This window comes from Schistocerca piceifrons, chromosome 2, assembly GCF_021461385.2.
Source record: "Schistocerca piceifrons isolate TAMUIC-IGC-003096 chromosome 2, iqSchPice1.1, whole genome shotgun sequence".
Classification (NCBI taxonomy): Eukaryota; Metazoa; Arthropoda; class Insecta; order Orthoptera; family Acrididae; genus Schistocerca; species Schistocerca piceifrons.
Genome location: NC_060139.1, coordinates 693,026,662 through 693,048,704, shown reverse-complemented (window position 1 = coordinate 693,048,704; position 22,043 = coordinate 693,026,662). Strand labels below are relative to the sequence as shown.

The following is a 22,043-nucleotide window of genomic DNA, read 5'->3' as shown; positions in this document are numbered from 1 at the left end:
TCTGTAAAGCATAAGAACGATCAAATATAATAAAAAAAAGTCAGTTACCTTCTAAACATCAGTTGATCCTCCTCTTATAATGTTCATGTGATTCTCAAACTAAATACATATGTAACTTTACACAGAGCACTGTGAGCTGTCCATACTGTGATAAAGTTAAAGTGTGTTTCATGTTTAAATGTAGCATTAGCTAGAATGTACATCCATAAGTTCCGATGTTCTAATAAAATACAAAAGAAGTAGTTAATAATGTACTCTTTTACTTCAATTTTGAGTATTTGGGGTTTCCAGTTTGTGGCCTGACACCCGCCAGCCACCTGTTAAAGAGGTCAGAATATAAAACTCTTTTTGAAACCTAGACAGGGAACAATTACTTAATTGAAATTATTTTGTGTCTATTATTGTGGTTGTCAGATTTACATTTCTTCCTAGATTCAAGTTATAATTAACTGAAAATACCATTAGGAAGTAAATGTATTGGCATATCAATGTAAGAATCCCAAAATCTGGCCCGATCCTGCTACTCAATTTCTGATGAGTTTATATCCCATAAAACTGCATCAAATGTGTGATAGAGCTATAAAAATAAATGGCATGATAAATATTCAATCATTTGTGAATGCATCTTTACGGCATAACTTTCATCTTAGAAATTTATGTATTTGATGATTCTCAGTCACTTGAAAAGTTACCTTTGGTGTATGTGCCTAATAGGTTTATATTTTTTGTGTCAGACCAGTACATCAGAAACTACATTCAATGCAAAAGTTATGGTATAATTCCAAACCAGCACAAGTGATGAAGGTAGATCAGAAAGAATGGAGAAGAAAGAAGTTGGTAAAGAGAAGTAAAACAAACATGTGAGTTTCAGACTTCCTATGTTATTGTTGAACATACTTGTATTGGATTTCTCTACTATAGATTGTCACCTGTTTATGATTATTTCTTGTTATTTATTAATACATACTCAACAGAAATAAATCATCGATATTTGGATCTAACAAGCAGAATTTTTGTTCGAAGAATATTCTATTGATAGTCTAGCAATTTTTGTTAACTGTATTCTATACCAGCTAGAGATTATAATAGTTTATGAGACATACTAATTCCAAGTTACCAGAAATAATGAGGCCCAATTTCCTGTTTTCAATGGCTTGCATCTGATGCTTATGAAATGCATTGCATTTATATTTTTATTATAACTGACCATTGACTTTTCAGAATGAATATGAAAGCACTACTTCATCATACTCCTACAGATGAAGATATCTCCAATCTCCTAAAGGAATTTACAGTGGATTTCCTTTTAAAAGGATATGGATGCTTGGTGCAAGAATTATTTATACAGCTTCTCTCACCTAAACAGTGCATACAAGTTGATACATCACACTTCTTTTGGCTAATTACATACTTCCTGAAATTTGCAGCACAATTGGAATTAGAGTTGGAACATGTTAAGTAAGTGCACATTATGATTAATAAAAAATTTAATCAATTCAACTGTAATAACTCTTTAATTCTGACAATTTTGATCACAGATTTTATACAGAGCATATTTCAGTGTGAAATCACTTACTGTAATTGTATGGAAGAAAAATGCTATTTTAATTTGAACAAGATCAATTCTTTGTCAAAGCCAGAGGCTAAGCATAAACTCACGTGTGGACACTGCTTTGTGTGTGTGTGTGTGTGTGTGTGTGTGTGTGTGTGTGTGTGTGTGTGTGGGCACGTGCGTGCATGCGTGCAGCGCTCACATGCATACACTTCAGCTTTGTGAACTGGCTAAAAAGGTACCAAATAGGCCTGCAGTGTAGAAGAGAAGCATAATCTGGCAAATAACATAAACTCATAGCTGAATAGAATGGAACAGAATAGAAGATTATTGTTTCACAACACAAAATTTTGTCACTCACTCACTGTAGAGTACAATCATCTAAACACAAAAATTTATTTACAGTTTTTTTTTAAAGGTAATTTGGTGCAACTTATATTAGAGTTATCCAACATAAGAACAGCATGTATTTAGTAAGCTGAGTGATAGTGCTTGAAAAATCACTCCTTGATCTATGAAAAGTAGGACATTTAAATAACAGAATAAATACATCCAACATATAATAGCTGTGAGCAATGAACAGATTAGGAGATGTGATACTGGGAAGGAGAACCGTCCCTGAATGATAAGCAGCAGCTCGTAACGGGGAAGACTCCATAACCATGTACACATTACAATGCGAGAAGTAGGTCCTACGAAAATTCAAAAAATAAACTGTCACTGCTGCTGCGAACAGAGTCACTGGCTGCTGAATAATTAAATCTGACAACTGTGACAACAACACACATAGCACATGATGGCACTCTGACAATACATCAGCCACTTGTTGGAAATAGAGCATCGTTAAGAAAACATGCAGGAAAGTGCTCAAAATGTCCATATCAAGTTATGAACTCTGGTTGCAGTTCTACATTGGGCAGTTGTTGCACTTGCAGTACTGATGCTGGTACTGGGAGATGAGGTTGTCTCTTGTGCTTCAGCTTCTAGTGCATCCTGGAAGATGTAAGTGGGCTTGACGCAATTGAAAGAAATGGTTGTGGTCTTGCCATTTCCTGCAGTATCCAATGCCTGCACATCTCTTCTTAAAATACAGTGTGGACCAGTATAAGGCGTTTATAATGAAGATTTCACACTATCCATTATTATATGAGAGCAACTACTTATATCATGATGCATGTAACTGGGTGGCACGCCATGCCTGAAAGCTTTGTGAAGATGAATGTGAGCAATATGGTCCCTTAGACAATGTGTAAATTCTGGTTGGTTTTGACCAGATGGCTGCAGAGAATGTGCATCAATAAATTCTCGTTGGAGGCGTAATGCTTCACCATAAACAAGTTCTGCTAACAGTGAGTTTATGACTGTTTTGCACATGTTCATCAGATCGAGGAGAACTATCAGGAGAGTTGTCGTCCAATTAGTGTCATGATACGAGTGTAGCTTAAGGGACAGATGCCATTGCTTGATTGTGCCAATACTCGCTGAATGATTGTTAGCGTTTTTATGGTGCACGTATCTGCAGAATTCTGTGAGCTGGGTGAGGAAGTCAGACTTAAATCGTTGGCCACAGTCGGTAGTAATGTGCAGTGAGCAACCAAACCTAGATAACCACGCCGATATGAAAGTGGAGGCTAATGTTTGTGTGGAAATATTGTATAACAGCACCGCTTATAGCCAGCAAGTAAACCAATCAACCATAGTAAGCAAATATTATTGGCCATTTGATGGAGGTACTGGTCCTATGACATCAGTAAGCATGTACGCGGAACATAAAGTTGTGTCAGGGAAATGACCGACTGGCACATGCACTATGCTATGTTGACATTGCAAACATATACATGTACACTCATGACAGTCTTTGTACACCCTAGGTCTGACCAAACACTTTTGATACCAAGTGATATGTTGAACAAACTGCTGGGTAACACAAGTTTTGTAGGCCGTTGAAGACTTGTCTATGAAATGCAGCTGGTAGGAATGAATGAGATGTTCCCTGATAGAGATTGCAATACAACTTGACATCTTCTCCAGGAACGCTGACAAGCTGCAACTATAATGCAGAAGTAGCATTGTTTAGGGAACTCTATAGCTCCTGGACAACTTGTCATGCCAGTGTGGGTTCTATGAAATCAATAGGCCTTGACACACTGTTGACACGTAGAAGCAATCAGCAACTACATTGTCAGTTCTGGAAGTGTGCTTGATGTTGGTGATGAATTGAGCTATAAATTCTAGGTGGTTATACGTATGAGGTGAGCAGTTATTGCTGTTCCACTTGAAGGTGTAAATCAATGGCTTATGACCCGTGTAGATGGAAAATTCTCTTGCTTCCTCTGTGGCTGAAAGCACTTGACTGCTTCATACATGGTAAGAAGTTCGCAGTCATAGCCACTCCATGTCTGCTTTGATGGTGACAGTTTCTGAGAATAGTAAGCAAATGATTGCCATCTGCCACCTTAAAATTGTTGTAACTCTGCACTGATAGCTGTCTGACTTGTGTCCACCACTATCACTAAGTGTGCATCAAGCTTTGGGTGTGCAAAGGACATTTCTTTAAAGGTGTTTGGGTACAGTAACTGCAGGATGACTTCAGTCTTTTCTGATAATGGTAGGTAGCCTGCAGAAGGTATCTGATGGCCAAAGAAAGCAATCTTGGGTTGCCAAACATGCATCTAGATGTTCAAGACTTCACCATGTACTGATATAAACACTTAAGCACTTTAGTAAGATGAAAAGAAAATGGCAGGCCTTGCAGAATTGAATCAATAAATTCTAGCCGTATCTGAGCAGCATTTCGTAAGCCAAAGGTCATTTACATACTTTCAAACAACCCAACATAGTGATAATCACTGATTTTGTTTTGTCTTCCTCTGCTACCGGAATCAGGATATAGGCTCTGTCACAATTGAGTATAGCGAATATGGTTGCACCATGCAAGGTGTAATTATAGTCCACCATAATGACTCAGGGTAGTGATCTGGGACATCCTGGTGTTAAGCACATGATCATCTCCACATACTTTCCATGCTCCACACTTCTTACCTATTAGGTGTAGAGAGGACTACCAGGGGCCACTTAGTGACAAACTTGGCTTTAGTTATAATCAGCTGAATGGGTGCCAAATGCATGACACTGGTGGACTATCAGTAGTTCTGACATAGTGCAGTGTACTATGTAGCAATTGTTTAGGCAGTCCTACAAAGGCTGCCTGGTGTATAGACACCAGGAAATGGCCAGCATCAAGTGGCTTCATGGATGCAAGATAGTGCCAGCTGTGTCCAGTGATCATGGCACCCTTCTTACTGCAGTGGATTGGCACAGTGAAGTCAGGCAGTGTCAGCTGGATGGCCAAACACAGGTCAGTGCTGTGTGGTGCGTGTGCTAGGTCATAAGGCACTAGCTGCACATGACATTCCTGTTCTCTTCATATGGAGATGGTGAAGCCATTTTGATATGTAAGCAGTTGCCATGGCAGAGGTGACAGCCAAGGACGCAGCATTCCTCTTCCCTTTGGAAGAAGGTGGTGGAGCCATTTCAGTTTGTAGATGGTGACCACAGCAGAGGCAACAGCCAAGCACATGGCACTCCTTTCCACATGGAGGAGGCAGCACAGCCAGCTGGAGAAGAGGACTGGAAAACAGAGGCACCAGTGAAGAGAAGAGGCCAGTGCTCTGCCAGCAAGAGACAATATCAGAGGATGAAAGAGACATGGTGTAGCACGAAGGTGCCTGCGGGGAAGAAAACCTGGTGCTTGAGAGAAAGCAGACATCTAAGGGTGGTTGCACAGAGCCAATGCTGTGAGAGGAACATGGGCAAAAGGTATGAAGGAGGACGACGAGTGGGCCACGTGCACATGTGGTTGGCCTTAGCGGACCAGTGGCCAGTGTGTAATGCACAGAGCTCTAGTGAAGGGTGTGAAGTGGGCACGTGGGCCAGTGGCAAGGGTGGAGGGCAGTGCTGAGGCCAGCAGCAAGAGTAATGGTGGTCCTTGAGTAGATAACAAGAAGCTCTCAGTGTGGGACCATGAGGCGGACACCATCTGAAAGAAAAAGGTTGTCTGGTGAGGTGGCCTCAAAAAACAAAAGGTTTGCAAAGACATCATTGAGAAGGTCACTGAAGATTCCGAAGGCCCCAAGATGAGGCATTGCTGATCCTAAACTTCCATGAGAGATGCACAGGAGTGCAAGCAGTCCACAAGACCATCAGAGAGAGCCATGAGGGAGGAAGGCCAAGGCTGGTGACCAGGAGGGGGTGGCACTTGGCAGGGTTCCACCAAAGCCATAGCAATGGATGATGCAGAAAGAGGAGTGAGGCCCAGAGCAGTGATAGCAGAAGAAGTATAAGCTTTGGCAGCAGCGAAAGGAGAAAGGAAGACCATGGAACAGACATCAGAAGGCCAGAACTGGATTGGATGGAGAAGGAGACTGACCAGGCCAGTGCTGGAGGTGGCAGTGGCTACCAGGAGGGCGGCGAGGGTGCCACAAGTGCGAAAACTGGAGGCACCGATGTGGGAGGAGGCACAATAGTGGGTAGGGGCACCACTTTAGGTGGAGACGGCATGCTGGCGGATGCACCATAGTGAGTGGAAGCACCAGGGTATGAGGAGGTGCCAGATGGTTGTAGGATGCACGTTAGAGGCACCAGAGGAGGCGTGGGAACCACATCGTGAGAAGCCAGAGCAAGCCATGGTCCTGCACCATGACGTGCTGGAGCGACCATAGGATCCACGGTGGGAGTTGCCGGAGCAGGCATAGGAGCTGTATCAGAGGCACCAGAGAGTTGTAGGACACACGTTAGGATGCGCTGGAATGAATGGGGCACTGCGTCAGGAGGTGCTGGAGCTGTTGTAGGAGATGTGTTGGGCAGTGCTGGAGCAAGTCTAAGAGCCACATTGGGAGGCACCATGTCGAGAGGCACCATCTCACGAGACACTAGAAGAGCTGTGGTGGATGAGTCTGAGGTAGCAGCATAGTTCGTGAGTATACGAGAGGCCAAGTGGTCAGGGGCAAGGGTTGAGGTGGCCAGGGGAGAAGCATCGGGAAGAGTACAATTATGTACTAATTGGTCCAGTGGAGTCAGGAAGATGAGCCAAGGATCCGAGACCACATTGAAGTCAGAGGAAAGTGGGGATACAGACATGTCATCCTACACCAGGAGGGCATTAGGGTAGCTTAGGTGCTACTGGAGGAGCTTTGAAGTGCGCAGGAAGTGCCAAGCATGAAACAGAAGCTTTTTTGCCCTGGCTGTAGCACATGGGGGTGTTGGCACTGGAAAAGCACTGAAGCAAATGATTGGTATTCTGGTTCAAATGGAGCAACTGCTGGCCTCACAACTGGACAAGCTGTAAAAGTGAAAGTTCGATTGCAGAAGAAGTCATGCGAAAAGTATATGCAAAGAATGTTGGTCGAATGAGCATGGAAGCACACTAGTGCAGAAATAGACCCACCTGGGTGAACATAGATACTGGAGCGAAATTCTGAAGACACAAGAAGTATGAAAAGTGTACCCTCATTGCCAGATGAAGTTCCCATTGTGGGCTGATGGATGTAGAAAAGAAATAGTTGCCCATGTGGCACTGAACAGCAGGTTTGGTAGTGCTGTGTAGTAGACTCATCGTTTACTCAAAATCAGACTGCTGGAGAACTGCAGGCAACAGTCCTACAAAGGGAGCCTGGTGTACCGGTACCAGGAAGTGGCTATCATCATGTGGCTTTTGTGATGTGAAATAGTGCCCGCTGTGTCCAGTGATTGTGGTGCTCTATTTACTGCAGTGGAATGCGCAGTCAAGTTGAGTAGTGCCAACTGCTGGTGTCTGGCTGTACAGCAACCCACAGGGCAGTGGTGTATGCTGGGTGTGCCTGGTCATCAGGGACTAGCCATACATGACATTCCTCTTCCATCTGGAAGGAGATGGCGAAACCATCTCATTACATAAACATTGGTCATGGCAGAAGCAACAGCCATGGATTGATCTTCTATGGTTTCATCCTCTGTCATTGCCAGTACCACTTTGAGACAACAGCCTGCTGATATGAGTACCCAGTAACTCAATCTTTGCCACTAGAGAGTCATAGTCAGAGTGCACAACTGCTGCTGTTGTTTTTTTACTGCTGCAAAGCTCTGATAATGAACTAATCTGAGAAGGAGTGATGGTCTCTCAAATTCTGTCAATGAGCTCTCCCACACCGTCCAATGGCATCTCTCTTTGGGACGCCACTATTGCGTTAACTTGCAGTGGTAGGTGATTGCGCCAAGTGGTGTTCAGCAGAATTATCTGAACACTGCCGGACTTACAGTTTGTGGTCTCCAATATCCTCCTGCATCAGCACTTGATGAATTCTGTCTTCGTGCATGGCTGTGTCTCTTCGAATTAATTCTGTATTGAGCTCACCAAAAGAATTTGCCACTGGTGTACTGTACTTCCACAACAAAGCGGTGGTCTAACTGGTTCACTACTGAGGAAAGCTTATTGCACCAGCTATGATGTCAGCATAGTAAAAACTCACTTCAACTTGCGCAGACTACAATACAAGGTTATGCAGCCAGAGTGGAAGTATGCCCATCGCTAATATTGATACTGCTGGTTCATGTGTCATCTTGTGAAATTATTTCAAATTAGAATTGTGGTTTTCTCGTCAGCTTAAAAATAAGATCAGGTTCACCATTTGTTGGGTGCAGCTAGAATTAGGCCTGTCCAACCTTTGAATAGCTTGTTTTTCTTAACCCAAGTGGCAAATAACTGTTGTGATCAATGGAAAAATAGGAACTTTATTTAACAGAATAAACACACACCACATGTCATAACTCTGAGCAGTGTACAGAGTAGGAGACTTTTGTACCTGAAAGTTGAATTGTACGTGAATGATAAGCAGTAGTTCATAACAGGGGAAATATCCGTAATTACAAGTGGCATTCAGTAAGTAAGACAAATTTTTTTTTCTGAAAACAGGTTGATTTTATTGAGGATTCCAATACACCATATTATTCCCCACACCTTTTGCCACAAAATCCCGTGTTCAATGCAACAATCTTTCATCATTGAACTGTAAGGGCCTGTATGCTTGCATGGTACCACTCTTCTGAGCCAATGTCTTACTGCATCAATAACCTCCCTATCATCCACGTACTCTTTCTTGCAAAGTGCACCCTTTATTGGGCCAGACATATGGAAGTCAGAAGGTGCGAGATCCTGGCTGTAGGGTGGATGAGGAAGAACAGTCTATCGAAGTTTTGTGAGTTCCTCTCGGGTGCACAGACTTGTGCAAGACCGTACATCATCATGAAGAAGGAGAAGTTCATCTGCATTTTTGTGCTGATGAACACACTAAGTCCAAAGCTACAGGAGTCACAGCTGTGTGTGGCTAGATGGACAGATTTGTGTGACCTTGTTGTGATGGTTTCAGACACCTTGTCCAATAACTCACTACGATTTTATTATCTCCCAGGTCTTCATAGACATTCTGCAAGCTCCTATGAATATCTGTGATGCTCTGGTTTTCTGTCAAAAGAAACTCAGTGACAGCTCTCCACTTGAAATGCGCCTCTATTACAGACAGCACTTTGAAGGCTATATCTAGTGACACAACCTATCGGAACTTCATGTAACTGTAGGGGCCATAGTGGGAATATTCCATGATGTTCTACAAAAAATTCCCCAGTTTTTCAACCAGAATTGGCCAAGAAAAAAAAAATTGTTGTATTACTTATTGAATGCCCCTGGCATGTATGCATCACAGTGTAGGAAGTACATAATGAAAAAATAAAATCAATTTGTATCAATTTGTGTCCAAACCCACTATACTGAGAGATGTATGAAATCATGAAATCAGTATTGTCTGAAGCAAGGGATATTGACTAATAGCAAATGCATGCAAAAGAGCCACTTGCTGCCAAAATCTCAAAACCCTTTCACCATTTGCCACTGTTCTGGGATGCATCTACTCTCTTTCTTAATACTGTTCTCATTATGTAGCACAGTCGTGCAAAATTCTGTGCCTTTCACAGTTGTACAAAATGAACGACAAATTTATTGTTATAAGAGTGTTGGTACCTTACTTGAATTTTCCACTTTTCTGTTGTGCACCAGTGTATATCAGATGTTGTTTGTTTGATAAAATGTTTTAAGTGCACTGTTACTTGTCTGTAATGTCACAGCTTGCATATTATGAAGTTGTAGCAAAAGCAGTTTAATGTTTTTGAATCATAGTATTTGCCATTTTTTTTGCATTACTACAAAACTACTAGAACTGTGAACAGTAGTGTAGTGCAAATTTAGTGAAAAGTTTAAATGATTTTTTGTAAAATTTATTATTTATCAGCACTTATCCACTAAACTCCACTGACAATCAGTGATATGTAATTTCTTGCACCTAAATTTTATCTTGTAACTTAGACGAAGAACATATTATATTTTCAGTGTGGTCCTGTCCTCTAGAATTGTCTCGTACTTGACTTATGAAGGAGTAAATCTTTGTGAGGAACTGGAAATTTGTTTTCCTCAAGAGAGTGCTGATGTCAAACCATCCATTCGTAGACTGCATCTGGTAAGTAATGCTGAATACTTGTAAGCTGAAATTGCTATAGGGAAATAACAAGGTTGCATATGAATCTTCTCATGCTTAGTAAAAGGCTAGTATGTACTGTTATAGAAATTTTAACTGCTCTCTGAAAGGTAATGCTAAGCTGTCTATGAGCAGAGCAGGTGTAGATGTTACACACAACAGAATTAGCACAAATAATGGAGATGCTGAGTCGCAGATAGACACAACAAAAAGACTATCACAAAATAAGCTTTTGGCCAACAAGGTCTTTGTTAACACACACACACACACACACACACACACACACACACACACACACACAAAATCACAACTCATACACACATGACCACAGTCTGTGGCAGTTGTGGCTTCAGCTGCCATAGATTGTGGTCATGTGGATGTGAGTTGCGCTTGTGCATGCATTTGTGTGTGTGTGTGTGTGTGTGTGTGTGTGTGTGTGTGTGTGTGTGTGTGTGTCTATCTGTTGTCTATTTTTGACAAAAGCCGCGTTGATCGAAAGCTTATTTTGTGACAGTCTTTTTGTTGTGCCTATCTGCGACTCAGCATCTCTGCTATATGGTGAGTAGCAACTATCATTTTTATCATATTGTTACATTCCATCCTGCATTTTCCATTGTGTTCACATACAGAAACTTGACTAAAATTCTGAAGCTCTGAATACATCACAGGACACTCTCACCTTAACACTAAACTGGTTCTCGGCTAACAAACGTCTATGTAATCCAGAGAAAACTCAGCATCTGCAGTTGGGACTGGCTAATGAGGTAGAACCAAAATCCGAAAAACTGCTCGGAATACACATTGATTCCAAACTTAACTGGCAACCCCATATCAACCAGGTATGCAAAAAGTTATCGAGGGTATACTATCTCATCTGGAAACTGTCTGATCTAGTGAGTAACAAATATCTCAGAACAGCTTACTTTGGACTTTTTCAGTCTCATATATCTTATGGGCTGTTACTATGGAGCCACTCATGTCATATCAGTGATGTACTACTGATGCAGAAAAAAGTTCTACGAATAATGTGCAAGGTTGGTCCAAGGGAACATTGCCGTCCCTTATTCATCAAAATGGAAATAATGACAGTGATAAATCTTTATATTTATGCATCACTGATATCTGCTAAAAAGAACAGAACAAAATTTAACACCAGAAAGAACATACACTTACATGACACCAGAAACAAAGACAGTATTGAGATTCCTAGACATAGGCTGACAAAAACAGGCAACTCTCACAAAGTTAACTGTTTGAAATTATTAACAAATTACCACATACTGCACTCAATACACCTTTCAATAATTTTAAACGTAAACTGCACAAATGGTTAATAGACAATCCATACTACAGTCTCACAGAATTCATGGATACTTGTAACATAGAAATTGAGTTTTAAGTCTATGATTCCAATACTGTATATAGATTAATGAAGTATAAATAATTTGTACTTGTAATGTAAACACTCACTAATTTAGTAACTCCTTATGTATCTTGACATAATTGTAATGCCTATTTCACTGCGTGTGATCGACGACAAATAAAGAATCTGAATCTGAATCTTTGAATCACCAGTACAGTGTGCACTGAAATAAGCATTGAAAAATGATAGAAACTAAAATACCAAATCAAAAGTTGAGTCCATATCTCTCACTTTTGTGGCAGCTATTCTTTAGTAGTGTTATCATCTACCACGAATCTTTCAGTCTAAGTCCCCATAGTGTACAAAAGTTAATGATAACATGGAAGTTGTTTTATGTACATGCCACTGGCAATTCCAAGATGTCATTTCAAAACTTATCTTGAGTTGTGGTCAAGTCATTTTCCACAATATCTCTATTTATACAAGTGCTAAACCTTCAAGCTATGAGTAGACTACATATACAGCAACAGGCATACAGTGTACATAATTCATTTCCTACCCTTTCTGTTTGATTTGCAGATGGTATCAGTGAATAATGATTGTTGATACCCTTATTCACGAGCCCAAATTTCCCTTCCTTGACTTTATGATCATTATGTAATATATATGTTGGAGGAAGTTATATATTTCTTGACACATCTGGAGTTCTCCCAGTTTTTTAAGACTCTTCATGATGCACAACACTTTCCTTGTGACATCTCCCACTAGAGTTTGTTGAGCTTACATATGATACTCTCATACTGAATACACAAATTAATGGTGCTTCATACAGCTTTACTTTGGCTATTAATCTGTCACTTCCATTGGTATGGGCCAAAGTGTGATGAATAATACTCAAGAATTGGTCAGACGAGGGTTTTGTCAGCAACATACTGGCACAGATGTGCAATTCTTAACTTTTGTGTTGATGATTAATGCATAGAAAATGCACGAGAAGCATCTTCACATTTAACACATGTAATCGTATCTGTATACGGTACAACAGAGAGTGATATCAGAGTGTTTTGCACAGGCCTCAGAGAAAATTATCCGACATGTTTAAAAATGGTCTGGATAGAAGATTTTAATTTTTGAAGACATAAATACTCACATAAGGCTACATACACTTAAGCAACTTCACCTACTTAACATGCAAAGATCATGATGTCCTGTATTCTGTTAATAATAATTTGGTAAGGCAGTTTCCTTATCTTGATTATGTAATTACAAATGTTCAAAAAACTGTATGAACTATATTTTTCAGTATTTATTATTTTGTCAGATCATAAAGGTACATGGTTAAAATTAAAAACAAAAATGCATTGGAATTAAGTATATTAGGCTTCTGAGTGATATAAGACACCACACACAAGTCACAGTTAAAGATGACAAAATGCAATTATATTCTCGAAAGTGCTCGTTTTGAAGATGAGTTTATGTTATTTCTGTATGCCCTCTCACATACAATTAAAATCTGTTGCCTGAAGGTAGTAAAATAAAGTAAAGGAACTGCCACGAAACATAATCTCACACCTATGTGTAACTGGTTTACACCTGATTTTATAAATGCTTAGAACTCCAGTGATGATTCCTTATGACAAGTAAAAAAATGTGATGTTGAGAAAGCTAGCTACATAAAATTAAAGAGCAAATACAAATCAGAAATGAGATTAATCATTTGAAGGCAAATGATGCTTACATTAATAACCCACAAAATAAATGTAAAACTAAGTTTATTGTTATCAAGACTCATGTGCATAGAAGTAAAGGTGTGATGATGTCACACCAGGACTTCAGTAGTTATTTTATTAAACTATTGCAGTAACAGTGCTCATTTTTCTTAACTATTGTACCACACAGTTTCTTCTTTAGTGTTTGTGATAGGAATAATACACATAACACTGAAAAAAGCCAGAAATATGACATCATCCATAACTAAAATAATGTTAGTAAGTTCCCACAGTATGCTGGCGATGTAGCTCCAGATTTTAAATGGAAAGAGGTAAAAGTAAGCGACATTAAAATAGCAATGGCTAAATTACCAGTACCAACTAAATGTTCTGGTCCTAAGGACAATGCAATACTGACCGACTGCTGTGGCATCATCTGTCATCATTTTGATGTGTTTGAGAGGCATAGGGGTCAGTGCACTGCTCTCTCAACAGTTGTCACCTTTCCAGAAATTGCAGTCACTAGTTCTCATTCATGTAATTCCTCAGTTTTGAGTTGAGACTGAGTACACATCCCACTGAGGGAAAATCCCTGGCAGTACTAGGAACTAGGCAGTACTGAACTCGGCTACTGCTGTGTCAGTCAGATGAGCTGAACAGGACAATAGAAAAATTAAGTCACTCAGAATCAGAGGATGTATATGATCTCTTCAATTTTCATGTGTATACAAAATTTAATATAAAATGGCAGTCACTAATTCACTGGATACGTGATGTTGTTGTTGTTGTTGTTGTGGTCTTCAGTCCTGAGACTGGTTTGATGCAGCTTTCCATGCTACTCTATCCTGTGCAAGCTTCCTCATCTCCCAGTACCTACTGCAACCTACATTCTTCTGAATCTGCTTAGTGTATTCATCTCATGGTCTCCCTCCACGCTGCCCTCCAATACTAAATTGGTGATCCCTTGATGCCTCATAACATGTCCTACCAACTGATCCCTTCTTCTAGTCAAGTTGTGCCACAAACTCCTCCCCAATTTTATTCAATACATCCTTGTTAGTTATGTGATCTACCCATCTAATCTTCAGCATTCTTCTGTAGCACCACATTTCAAAAGCTTCTATTCTCTTCTTGTCCAAACTATTTATCGTGCATGTTTCACTTCCATACATGGCTACACTCCATACAAATACTTTCAGAAATGACTTCCTGACACTTAAATCTATACTCTGTGTTAACAAATTTCTCTTCTTCGGGAACGCTTTCCTTGCCGTTGCCAGTTAACATTTTATATCCTCTCTACTTTCGTCTGTTACCGAAGGATTTCTACAAGCCCTCGTCTTTTTACCTACTTGATCCTCTGCTGCCTTCACTACTTCATCCCTCAAAGGTACCCATTCTTCTTCTAATGTATTTCTTTCCCCCATTCCTGTCAATTGCTCCCTTATGCTCTCCCTGAAACTCTGTACAACCTCTGGTTTAGTCAGTTTATCCGGGTCCCATCTCCTTAAATTCCCACCCTTTTGCAGTTTCTTCAGTTTTAATCTACAGTTCATAACCAATAGATTGTGGTCATAGTTCACATCTGCCCCCTGGAAATGTCCTTCAATTTAAAACCTGGTTCCTAAATCTCTGTCTTACCATTATATAATCTATCTGATACCTTCTAGTATCTCCAGGGTTCTTCCATGTGTACAACCGTCTTTCATGATTCTTGAACCAAGTGTTAGCTATGATTAAGTTATGCTTTGTGCAAAATTCTACTAGGTGGCTTCCTCTTTCATTTCTTACCCCCAATCCATATTCACCTACTATGTTTCCTTCTCTTCCTTTTCCTACTATCGAATTCCAATCACCCATGACTATTAAATTTTTGTCTCCCTTCACTATCTGAATAATTTCTTTTATCTCATCATACATTTCATCAATTTCTTCGTCATCTGCAGAGCTAGTTGGCATATAAACTTGTACTACTGTAGTAGGCGTGGGCTTCGTGTCTATCTTGGCCACAATAATGCATTCACTATGCTGTTTGTAGTAGCTTACCTGCACTCCTACTTTTTTTATTCATTATTAAACCTACTCCTGTATTACCCCTATTTGATTTTGTATTTTCTAACCCTGTATTCACCTGACCAGAAGTCTTGTTCCTCCTGCCACCAAACTTCACTAATTCCCACTATATCTAACTTTAACCTATCCATTTCCCTTTTTAAATTTTCTAACCTACCTGCCCGATTAAGGGATCTGACATTCCACACTCCGATCCGTGGAATGCCAGTTTTCTTTCTCCTGATAACTATGTCCTCTTGAGTAGTCCCCGCCAGGAGATCTGAATGGGGGACTATTTTACCTCTGGAATATTTTACCCAAGAGGATGCCATCATCATTTAACCATACAGTAAAGCTGCATGCACTCGGGAAAAATTATGACTGTAGTTTTCCCTTGCTTTCAGCCGTTCGCAGTACCAGCGCAGCAAGGCCATTTTGGTTAATGTTACAAGGCCAGATCAGTCAATCATCCAGACTGTTGCCCCTGCCACTACTGAAAAGGCTGCTGCCCCTCTTCAAGAACCACACATTTGTCTGGCCTCCCAACAGATACCCCTCCATTTTGGTTGCACCTACGGTACGGCTATCTGTATTGCTGAGGCATTGCAAGCCTCTCCACCAACGGCAAGGTCTATGGTTCATTAGGGGGGGGGGGGGGGGGGGGTACTTGATAGTGGCTGTTTTCATCACTAAAAACGTTGATTATTATATCTGCACCTACTAAATTCCATGCAACCTGTCTTGTGCCCTTACTTTCAAAAGTAGTTATGCCATATTTGTCACTATATGACTGTATACACTGTTCTAAGTAACTCACACTGATTTGAAACTTTGTCAACAGTGAAAGCAATTGAAGACATTCTTTCCCTTAGACGATCCTCATTCAAACAGATATTATCTCCTAATGAGTTGCTTGTGGATCTCAGAAAGGCATTTGGTTCTATCATCCACTGAATTCTACAGGGGGAATAGTTCTGGTAGTATTGGGTTACAGGTTCAGAACATTCTTTTATCAGACCATATCTGAGTGAGAGAAAAAAAAATTGTATAGTTCAGCAGTATGAGATAACATGTTCAGATGTCCAAAAAATTGGGTTTGTCAAAAGCTCTTTACATTTTGTAATCTATGTCGATGACTTGCTCAGTATTATATTGTGTAAGTCCACACTCTATACAGATGACACTACATTTGTTACAGCTGGAAAAGACTTAATAGTGTTATAAATGCAAAGTGGGGATCATCTCACAGAAACCATAATGTAATGTGGAATTAATTATTTGGTGATGATGAAAAACTATAGAAATTCTCTTCAGTTTGTGTATTAATGGTGAAGCAATGGGTATGCTTCTGCTAACTTCTTAGAATTCATTTTGGCATGAAATTACACGAGAGCAGTCATATCAGTTATATTTGTACACATGTTGTGTATTTATTACTTAGTTAGTGACAAGCAATTACTCAATGCGTACTATGCCTTTTTTGTTAATCAGTTAATAGATGGAACTCTGCTATAGTCAATTACTTTGAGGAGAGAAAAGGGGCAGACATGAGTACGGGGATTAAAAATACCAACAGCTATGTCCCTCTATATTCTAAATTGTTTGATATGCAAAACACAAAGAATTGTGAAATGTGTCAATATGTTCATCACCACGACACATATCAGAAATAGTAGATTGGCATTCTGGCTGCTGTACTGATTTGAAACTTCCTGGCAGATAAAACTATGTGCCAGGCTGGGACTCAAATATGGAACCTTTGCCTTTCACAGGCAAGTGATCACTCATCTCCTACATTCCAAACTTAAAAGAAGTTCTCCTGCATACCTTTCAGGACTAGCATTCCAGGAAGAAATAATATAGAGAATACGTAGATTAGCTGTTGGAAGCTGTTTCATGCCTGAGAGTTTGATTCCACAAGGAATCGGGGGGAGGAGGGTTACTAGTTTGATGTAACTGAGGAAGTAGCAGCTTTCTTTGTAATTTGTTTGCTGGTGTAAGTTCATGTAGTGTTAAGTAGTATTCTGACTGAATCTTCCTCCCTGTGTCCAAGATATTTCTCTTTTATATTCTTTATTCCAGGAGTACTAGTCCCAAAACATATGTAGGAGAACTTCAGTGAAGTTTTGAAAGTAGGAGATGAGGGAGGCATTAATGGAAGTAAAGCTGTGAGAGTGGGTTGTGAGTCATGCTTGGTTAGCTCAGTTACTAGAATGGGCCTGCAAAAGGCAAATGCCCTATGTTTGAGGCCCAAAAACTCAAAACAGCTGTGCATATGTGGGTTGCTGATTGTTTAACACTTTGCTGGCTTTTTGCTCTCTTATGTAACAAATTCTCTTCAAGAATTCACTGTGATTTTCTTCTTCTGGCCATTTATACTTTTTAAACTTCTCCATGAATCATCGTCTTGGTTTTAGTGTCCCAAAGACAAGACGATATATTGTGATTTCTTCTGTTCATATCTTGGAAATTTTCCCTAATTTCTTCTAACAAGCTGATTTCAACCTTCTTTAAATTAATAATGTGCTAGTCCTTTTGGAGTTTATTGTTGTTCATTCTTTAAATATGAACATAGAATCAGTTACTGTTGGTTATTCATCTTGAGCTTATGGCAATTTAATTAAAGAGAATTACACCAGATGCATTTTGATTTTATTTATAAAGCATCTTCTGTGGTTATTGGTGTTTCTTTACTTATTCTGCTTCTTGCCCTCTTGCTAGCAGTGGCTGACAGTGAAAGACTTTGATTTGTGTATGCGCTTGGCAGTTTTTGCCATTCTGCAGTGTTTTTTGTGCTGCATTATTTATACTTCACGTTTGTAAATTGAACTGAAGTTGTGTGTGTTTCTTACTCTGTACAGGCCCATAAGTATTTGATGAGATTCATGTTGGGTGATCTGGGTGGCCAAATCATTCACTGAAACTGCCCAGAATGTTCTTCAAACCAATTGTGAATAATTGTGGTCTGGTGCATCGTCATCCATGTTTTTTTGGGATCAGGAAGCTCACGGATGGCTGCAGATGGTCTCCAAGCAGCTGAATGTAACCATTTACAGTCAAAGATAAGACAGTTGGCCCAGAGGAACCAGTCCATTCCATGTAAAGACAGTCCACACCATTATGTAGCCACCACCAGCCTGCACAGTACCTTGTTGACAACTTGGGTCCATGGCTTCATGGGGTCTGCACCATACTAGAACCATACCATCAGCTCTTACCAACTGAAACTCATCTTACCAGATCACAGTTTTCCTGTTATCTGCGGTCCAACCGATATGGTCATGAGCCAACTAGAGGTGCTGCAGGCAATGTCATGCTATTAGCAAGGGGATCCATGTTGGTCATCTGTTGCCATAGTCCATTAGCACCAGATTTCACCGCACTGTCCTAACAGATACTTTTGTTGAATCTTCCACATTGATTTCTGTGGTTATTTCATGCAGTGTTGCTTGTATGGTAGCAGTGGCAACTCTACGCAAATTCCCCTGCTATCAGTTGTTAAGTGGAGGCCATCAGCAACTGTGTTTTCCGTGATGAAAGGTAATGCCTAAAATGTCTGAAATTTGGTAATCTCTGCACACTCTTGACACTGTGGATCTTGGAATATTAGATTCCCTAACAATTTCTGAAATGGACTGTCCCATGCATCTAGCTCCAACTATCATTCCACGTTCAGAATCTGTTAATTCCAATCATGCCGCCATAATCATGCCAGAAACCTTTTCATATGGCCACCCAAGCACAAATTAGAGCTCCACCAATGCGCTGCCCTTTTATACCTTGTGTATACATCCTTCTGTCAACTGTATATTTGTATATCGATATCTCATGACTTTTTTCACTACAGTGTATGTTTTCTTCTGGGGGGGCATATATTTTCCTGAAAAATTTTCACTCACATTTTTCAATTTCTGCAAGTTCAACAGCAGTGGTCCCTGATACGTTTAGTACTTCTGGTAAAAGAACTGTCTTGTATGTCAGAATTTTCCATTGAGCAGTATAATTTTTTGGCTGTAGTAATTTTGCATGATTCAGAATGCCTTTTGCAGTTTTACAGATCTTTGTAAGTTTGTTTTACAGCTCTTTCTAAGTTTTTGTTACTGTCCAATGCTGATGATAATATGAGATCTTATGCTGTTTGAGAGAGGATACTTGTAAAATCACTCCGTATTTCATCTTTAATAGAACTTTCCAGGTGCATTAATGCCATTTCTCTATGTAATAGGTATTCTCATGAGATATCTGGATCCCTGCCTTTTCCATTATGTTATGTAGCATTTCTGTGGCATATTTAGTTTCCTCTTCAGTCTTAGTGATGACTGCTTGAAGGCAAAGCTTTTAACATTGATTTTACACATCGACCTTCTGATGTTTATGCCTTTGACATCTTTTCCCATTCTCTTATAACTTAATGCAGAATGGAGTTTAACAACAAATGGAACACTTATACATTTGTCAAAAGATTTCACCAAGGAATTTTACTTTTGAGTTGGTATTTGCAAGAGTTCACCCTTCCTGTCCACTCATAGCATTCTAGACTGCCAAAATCACTGTCTATTGGCAGAGTCGTATGCCTTCTTGAAGTCTATGAAGGTCACAGTTGTGCTGCTACATTTGTGAGAAACTTAAGATCTTCTTCAAGTTCTGTATTTGTTCTTCCATAATCCTACTTGGTAGATGTCAATCAGGTGTCAGTCTATTGTTCCAAATGGTTTAGATGAGCTTTAGAAAGAATTTTGTATGTGACCAGCAAAATAGATAAGCCTCTGTACTCATTCAGATCTGCCTTATCACTTTTATTATCAGGTGGATGTATAAATGCACATTTCAAGTCCACTGCAATTATTTCAGTGTACCAGTTCTCTGTTAAACATGTATGTATTATTTTTAAGAGTTCCTCTCTTGCTATCTTCCATATCTCAGTAATAATGCTGTGTTCACCAGATGCTTAGTAGTTTTTAAGTGCTGTGATGATATCTAATGATTCCTATATTGTTGTAGATTTTGAATTCAAATTTGGCATCGGCTTTCTGAAGGGCAGTCTTTATTATGACATATCATAGTTGAGCAAGACTTAGAAGTAGTCAACCAGTATCATTCAATTTTCTTTGGTGTTCATCTCTCATTATCTGTCTGCTCAATGGAAATGTAGTATTTCTGTCTGGTAACCAGACAGACTCTCCTTAAAGGTCTTCTCAAATTCATGGTGTTTGGTGTTGTTTTTGAAGCAGTCTTGTTCTATATCTATGAGCTTTCTTTTTGTCATAAGCTCATGAAAATAAAATTCTTAAAATAATGCTGAACTATTGACCAGTAGCAAAGAGATCAATAAGTAAACCAAATCAGAGGTGGAGAGGTCAAATAGAAATTAACCACTAACATAACAGAGGCACTGACTAAGAGGGCTTTAAGAAGGAGGCAGCAGCTCATTTTCCTTTGTAGATTATTCTGGAGAGGCAATTTTCTGAGTCTTCTGGAGAGATTCCCATCAATCAGTTGTTCAATGTCTGTTTAACTGAGTCCACACTTTGAGTCAGCCCTCTATCACTTTATCACACATTGTATTCCACCATCTATTTTTGTACGTACTTGGAGGCTGTCTTAATTTCAGAACTGATATTTAAAGTGTGTTGCATAGGCTTAGCCAGTTTCTTGAATCTTGCTCCCGTATGTCCTGTAAGAGATTGTTGATGTTCTGTTTGAAACATTCAGCACCTCTCCTTAAAACAGTCTCTGATAATGGAGTATTAATATATTAGCTTACCATATGCCTTTCATGATATATTATAGGAGCATACAAAAACTTTCAAACCTTCTTCTTTCCCACATAAATGAAGCACTGGAGACTTTCTTTTGTGGAGATATGGTGCAGGAAATTCACACAAAGCCGTGTAGTTTTTCCTGCTAACAGAAAGTGTCAGTTGCTGGCTATCTTCCTTTGAGTGAGGACGTGTAATGAGCACTCATCAGATTCTAGTAAGCTGTAAAATGACAGAACAAACTGAGCAGCAATATTGCATATAATTTTTGCACAAGCTTAGGGATATCCAAGTGGAAAACATTCACAAGATTTCAAAAGGGTTTTGGAGATGAAGCTATGAGTAACTCATGGAGAAAGGAGTGGCACATCCACTTCAAAAATGGCCACATGTCACTTGACGGTGAACTGTGTACAGGCAGACCCCCAGCAAGCCTGTATGACAATATCATTAAGCTAGTGCATACTTTGGTTACGGAAGGCTATTGTACCACAGTGCAAGAACCTACAAACAGTGGAGGAGCAACTATTGGATTGGTACATTCGGTTTGATCAGAGATTTGTGCATTAGTGTAATGTCTGCAAAATTCGTACCGTTGCTGCTGATAATGGAGAGCAAGCAACTCTGTCTGGAAATAGCAGAAGAAATGCTAGACAATGCAAAAAGGACTCCAACTCTGTGTGACTTTCGGCTATTTCCCTAGCTGAAAAGGCCCCTGAAAGGAGCATGATTTGAGCCAAGAGAAGACATCATGCAAAATGTGATAGCTTGACAGATCACCAGTCCTATACTTTATTCAGGCATTCCTGTTCTCATTTTGTAAAACTTTTAGCAAAGGATGAAGTAAAGGACATGCTGGATAATTTTAGTATGCCTGTAAATTAAATATTATGTAAGATTATGCATTGATTAAAACATTACACTTGCATCATACAGACATTGGTTCCAAGTAATCTTCTACCCACCCCTGACTTAGATCGTCTTTTGCTTCCCAAATCATTTAAACTGAACATGATGATCAAACACAAATAGCTTGCTTGAGCACAG

The 22,043-nt window shown here is 39.7% G+C and overlaps 1 protein-coding gene across 2 annotated transcripts in view; it reads left to right on the top strand.

The window, feature by feature from the left end:
• The window catches only part of LOC124775108 (protein timeless), a 384,357-nt gene that overhangs the window by 248,085 nt on the left and 114,229 nt on the right, over positions 1–22,043 (top strand). For both annotated transcript variants that reach the window (XM_047249934.1, XM_047249936.1), the window contains 3 exons: positions 735–860; positions 1,222–1,458; positions 9,969–10,095. In XM_047249934.1, the coding sequence (XP_047105890.1) occupies positions 735–860; positions 1,222–1,458; positions 9,969–10,095 (490 nt within the window). The remainder of the gene's footprint in view (positions 1–734; positions 861–1,221; positions 1,459–9,968; positions 10,096–22,043) is intronic.